This window comes from Prosopis cineraria, unplaced genomic scaffold (assembly GCF_029017545.1).
Source record: "Prosopis cineraria cultivar Desert tree isolate PC_DT_omini unplaced genomic scaffold, ASM2901754v1 PC12, whole genome shotgun sequence".
Classification (NCBI taxonomy): domain Eukaryota; kingdom Viridiplantae; phylum Streptophyta; class Magnoliopsida; order Fabales; family Fabaceae; genus Prosopis; species Prosopis cineraria.
In genome coordinates this window covers 16,688,166-16,694,165 of record NW_026555343.1, presented here as the reverse complement: position 1 = coordinate 16,694,165, position 6,000 = coordinate 16,688,166, and the positions used below count along the sequence as shown (strand labels likewise).

General features: G+C 30.2%; 1 protein-coding gene across 2 annotated transcripts; it reads right to left on the bottom strand.

Annotated features, from left to right (window-relative positions):
* Positions 1-2,183: 2,183 nt before the first annotated feature.
* Positions 2,184-4,865, bottom strand: LOC129288972 (uncharacterized). 2 transcript variants are annotated; one of them, XM_054925802.1, is made up of 3 exons: positions 4,586-4,865; positions 2,575-3,030; positions 2,184-2,485 (listed from the first exon to the last, which is right to left on the bottom strand). In XM_054925802.1, the coding sequence occupies exons 2-3, from the start codon at positions 2,990-2,992 to the stop codon at positions 2,373-2,375; spliced, it is 531 nt and encodes a 176-aa protein (XP_054781777.1). In that variant the 5' UTR covers positions 2,993-3,030; positions 4,586-4,865; the 3' UTR covers positions 2,184-2,372. The 2 variants fall into 2 exon arrangements, with proteins under 2 accessions (XP_054781777.1, XP_054781776.1); XM_054925801.1 differs by having other exon boundaries at positions 2,184-3,030.
* Positions 4,866-6,000: the final 1,135 nt, after the last annotated feature.

The following is a 6,000-nucleotide window of genomic DNA, read 5'->3' as shown; positions in this document are numbered from 1 at the left end:
TTTATATAAGTGCAGGATGAAATCAAACAAGTGTGCATGTTGGTCATTTTCACTTGCATGTGAACTATACACGCACTTCCATTTTTATGACAATGTTTAGATGGCAGAGGAAGGAAGATACAAAGCTTAACACTATAGGTGCAAGGCAGCAGAGTCAAGAGCAGACTGAAAATGATCGTCTCTCTTGTGGCTTCCTTCTTTTCTTGCTTCTCCTTTTTCCCTTTCCTTAAGGCATATCAAAAGGTCCTTTTTCTTAGACCCTGATTCAGCACTTCAAAGGATGCGGAGGAGGTTGCGTGTATTATTATTTCTTTTGTATGTATTGTTGCATGAAGAAGTTAAAATAGAGAGCAGCAATGCAGTAAAAGAAGCTCCCTTAAAACACACATTGTAGTATTACCAGAGAGAACAACAGTGTATTGATAATGTATGTATTTATTTTAATTTTAGATTTTGTAGTGTTATCATTTATTTTAATAAAATATTTCTGCTCGTACTTTGATTGGAATTTCTCCTTGCTTTAATTGTTTTGCTGGTTATTTAAATTGCTAATAACTATTTAGTTTGTTGATGAAACTTGCAAGTCTTGAACTACTTGATTAGTTCCAAATTATAAAAAAAAATGTTCTTTTTAAGGTGCATTGTAAACTTTAGCCTTTTGAGAAACACTTGGATTGCTATGATATTCTTTTTATTAAAAAAATTTTCTTTTACTTTTAATGAATTTTTCATCAAGTATTCATTAGCATTGATATGAATTTGTCTTTTTGTGTTATGCTTCTTTTAATTATAATTGTTTCAATATAAGAAAAATTAAATACACACATATAAAGTCAATTTTAAAAGTGGGGCTGAAAATCCATACAATTTTAATTTCTTTTTTAAACAAGCTGTTAGTGCCTCTCTAGGTCCAAAAAAAAAAAGATGAATGGCTGAAAATTAATACAATTTTTTTAAAAAAAAAGAATGGATGAAAATAAAAGGTGAAAACTAATATAGAAATCTTTACCATTTTTTCTTAGTTCTTAAGGAGGTCCCTAAACTTACATAAAATAAAAAACTTGCAGAATGTAATATCATAAATAAATGTCTAATAGTTTTAATTTCTTTGCACAAAAGATGACTAAACAAGAAAATTTTGCAATCAATAGATTATTATAAGAATTAATCACTATATTTAATCAACATTTATGCATAATCTTCCTGTGCATCACATGAGGAAGTAAAAGCATGGTATGTGGCATTTTCAAGGGTGAGAATCATGAATGGGCTACAAATTTTGTTGCATGATCATCAAAATACTGGTAGAAGAGCAATTGTAGATGTTGTTTAGAGAGAGATCTTTTGGTACTTGGGCTAATGAGATTTCATGTATCTGTTTTGATTGTCTTCCCTTATATGCTTGATTTCATGATGTTGTACTAATGGGTTAATATATATATATATATATATAATGGAAGTTGCAAATAGATGAAATGAAATTTCTTTATATTAGAAATGCATTCTATTACATGATAAAATAACAACATCTCGACTAATATAGGAATGATATCAATAAAAAAAATAAAGTGCAGTATTAAATTTGATATAATTTTTGCTCCTCGTGCACCGCACGGGATAGTAAAAGGTAGTTTTAGTATATATATAATCGATTATATGATCTTAGATTTTTAGCATATCTTTAAAATGGATGAAAATTTTAAGTAGATAAATATTAATTTGAATTCAAATATGATCATATTTGAATTTCAAATAGGTATAAAATAATTTTTATATACATCCAAAAATTAATAATTCATCTTATTCTTAACTCCAAACCTGAATAATATATTTTATATACATTAAAAAATAATAAACCATCCTGAACCTAACCCCAAATTTAACTCTAAAGCATAGAATTGCAAAAAAGGCATCTTGGAACAAAGAATTGCAGCAAACCTAGAAATGAACATGTGGCATTTTCTCCTAACCTTTAACTCTACTTTTATATATATACATATATAATGATTTCCAGGCAACAATTGAGAATCAATGAATTAAAATTTTTGGCAACAGTCCTTTTGAAACGGGAAAACAAACACACTATAAGCTCAATTATGAACATTTGCAAGTCACAAGAAGACAGGAACACAATCACATAATAAAACACACCATATCAAGGAAAGGAAAACATAAACCACACATCAAATAATTTCCACTATGGAAAAATCAATAATGGCCTGGTTGAACAAATAGAATGCAGATGTTAAAAAGTGAAATGGAATGTCCAAGGAAAAAATACCATAGCTTCATTGCTTTACCATGCTTTTCCGCACTTTCTTCTACTTCTATTTCTATGTTTTGTTACAATTTGTGCCGCTGAGGAAGGAATCTTAAGCCTTGCAACCCAAAATTTCATCTCCTCTTTCCCCATATAGCAACTCAGCAAAACAATTCCGAAGAGAAAACCTAAAATCCATTCCTTGAATGCTTTCCTTTGCCACAACTGAATCATAGAAAGTCCGACAAAGAAAAAACATGAGACCTTCAGAAACATGTCTAACCCCAAAATTTTCCAACACATTAGTCCCATACCACAGATTAATACACAAACAAACCCAGATAGTTTTCTACTTGATTGCTTTTTCCTTCTCCATCCATTCAAAGCTCCCCCTCTAAGAACTTTCTGAAGTTCCAAGAAAATCCCATTTCCATCACTTTGGGCAAATTCTCCAATAAGAGAATTTAACGGCTGTGGCAAGATATTGAGATTCAGTGCAACCATGGATGCTAGCTCAAGCATCAATTTTCTTGATGGTTGAGAGCTCCCTTGCCGTCCAGTCTTTCTAGCACATGTAACAGGTTGTTGTATCCGAATCAAAGAGAGAAAACAGGGATAGTTGGCTACAGAGATGGAATTGCGACGACAATTAGTTTTGGTACTTGTGTGTGATACAATTAGGTGATTGCAGTGGCTATTGAAGATGCTCATGGAAGACAATCCAAATGCCATTAATCAGATTTCCGAAATACACAATACAAAACACAACGCTGCAATTAGAAGACAAGAATATGATTAGGGGCAAGAAGTTACAGCAGAATCATGAAAAGTGGGAACCTACTAGTTCCATGCAACCAAAAGTAAATAACAACCCATTAAACCCAATCAGTTCAACGCAAGACATCTTTTACACACGAATGGAGAACATTTTGATGGAATCACTATTGCTGCGCAGACCTATAAAAGGAAATGTAAGCCACTTTCTAATGGTCAGAACATTGACCTTGGTAATCCTAAGGTTCTCGAGAAAAGAATGAAGAACCAGAACTGCTTGTAGGGTTTCTATAGACCCGGTCTAGTAGACAGTTAATTTGGGGACTGTAAGAGTTACTTTTTGACATATAGCAGTCGTTGGAGTCTCTCAGTGAGGTAGTCATATTTTGTGTAGAATTTGGTGAGGAGAAAATGGCCTCTCGAAAGCCAGAAGTTATGTTCTATGCTTGAGTGTTTCTTTGTGATTCCAGCGTTGTTTTCTGTTTCTTGTGATTGCTGGTTGTAACATGGTAATAGGAATTTGGCTAGAATCAGTGAGGGCCATTGTAACACTTGATTCAGTATTTTGAACTTTGAACTAGTAATATCAAATCCTAAGGATTTCCCTCATTTATTGCTTCTACTGTCTTTTATTTCTGTGATTGACTATAACAAGAAGCAGGGTTGCATGATTGCATCGCATTTCAACCACACACAGCTTTTGATAATCTATTCCTTATGGACAAAATGTCCTGGATAATCTATAGGTGCTAGGAAATTTGGGTCATAAACTATATGTACGAAACTTAGGTGTCCAAGGGCATGTCCAATGAGAACAGAAAAAAAATTTGACGCCTGCATAAATTAAGATAAAATGATCTAAATTTGGCGAAATACAGGTTTCCATGGAAAAAATAATGATAATAATAAGGCAGAGAGGCTCCTCAGCTAAAAAGCCGAGAGGAAAACTTACTTGGAAAGCACAATCCATAACTTAACAAACCTCAGCCAAATAAAAGATTCTAACATTGAAGTTATGAGATCAAACTCTTGTACAACTCAAGTTTCAAGGAAGCACCAAATACAAAAGTCGCGCTTAAAAGAAAATGTGCAAACAAGAAGGTGCATCATCTCAAAATAGGAAGATTTTCAATAATAATAATAAAAAAAAAGGGTAATTCGGTGAATTCTGGCTTCCTTTTTATTTTAATGAAACTTATTAATTTCTTGCTTTCACATACTCCTTTCTTCTTTTCCCTAGATAGCAGGCGTTATATTCGAAGCACCACTAAGAAAGTTCAAACAACGCCAGTAGTTCGGAAACACAATATAGAGAAACAAAATTTAAACCCAGAATTAGAATCAATCCAAATCCTCTAAGTTCAGAATACGAACGAGAGTAAAGAGTTATATTTGTATTATTACATCCAGGGGAAGGATATAAACAAATGAACGTGCTCAATCGCATTGTTGTCATTCTAAATATACATAAAGCTTTCAAAATATATAAAAGCAGATAATTCATATTGAATATTGAACAAAAGTAATTTCTAGAAAATTTTAGTGACTCACATTGAACTTTTGACAATGGAAGACGAAAGGGAACCAGAGCACCAGGAGATTCGAAGTTTAGAATCCAGATCTGGAAGCCCAGGCAGCGTGCCCGAGAACGAAGGAGTGGGAAGCGGTGGCAGCGATGGTTGCTCCGTCGTTGGCGGAGGAGGAAGAAGAATATTTCGGTGTGATACCCATGCAGCAGACACCGAACTACTGAAGATCGAGAAAATCAAAATGGCAACGGACCGGAAGCAGCCGCTGGAGTAAGCGTAAGAGGAAGGAGAGGAAATTTGGGTTATTCAAATTTTAATGTCGTTTTATAGAGATTTTACAATTCAGGCAATTATATATGTATATGTATAGCCAATTGACAAGAAGATATTTAATTATTTAATTATTTTTATAAAAAAGAATTTATTGTTTTGTTATTATAAAATTATTCATCTATTCCATATTTTTATGGTATTATCTCTTATTTGTTGTATCAATTATTTTTAAATGTTATTTAAAGTAAATTTTATTTTTACAAACAAATAACTTCTTAAAATAATTAGAATTTTGTTTTTCTTCATATTATGTTTATTTTAGCTTTAAAGGGTTACTTTAGAATTAAAAATAAGTAATTTTCTAATAGTTTAAAAATTTTATAAAAATATTTTTATTTTATGTAAAATTTAAAAATAAGTATTATTTTATATTTATTTATAATAATAATAAATAATTATTAATTATTAATTTTATCTTTTATAGTATTTTCATGGATTTCTATTTTACAAAAATATTTTACTATTATTTAATTACTTTAAAAATTTTAAAATTTTAAATAAATACAGTAAAAAGTGAATTTTTTTAGAAAGATGATAATAAAATTTCTTTAAATTATATAAATAATAATTTTACTGAAGTCTTTAAGAATTTTTTTCATTAAAAAATTTATATAAATGACTAAAGTATCATTGTTACAAATATAAAAAAAAATTATGATTATTTTAACAAAACACTTGAATCATTTTATTTTTAATATGAGCAATCTGGTCATTTAGATAAATTTATTAATGACAGAAAATTCTTTAAAAATTTCAGTAAAATTATAGTATTTTAAGAGATTAAATTATTATTTATATATTTTAAAGAGATTTTAATATCATCCTCTCCTTTTTTTAATAAAAAATTTCAAACAAACTCACTGCAAATCTTTTTAAAAAATAAGTGATATTTTTATTAAAAAACTTAAAGAGCCCTGGAAATATGGGTCTTTCAGAATTTGATCTCAATGTCAGGTTAAACCAAAAAAAAAAAAAATCTAAATACTAATGAGAGTTAGATTTAGTAGAACATGTTAGTTTTATATGACATGGCAAATCAAAATTCTAATTCTTATTCTGATTAGGTGCCTGCATGTAGTATTTGATCATGTTTTAAATAAAATT

What these genes read in the sequence shown, in the direction of transcription:
- LOC129288972 (XM_054925801.1), bottom strand. Translation starts at nt 2,992, where the DNA reads ATGGCATTTGGATTGTCTTCCATGAGCATCTTCAATAGCCACTGCAAT.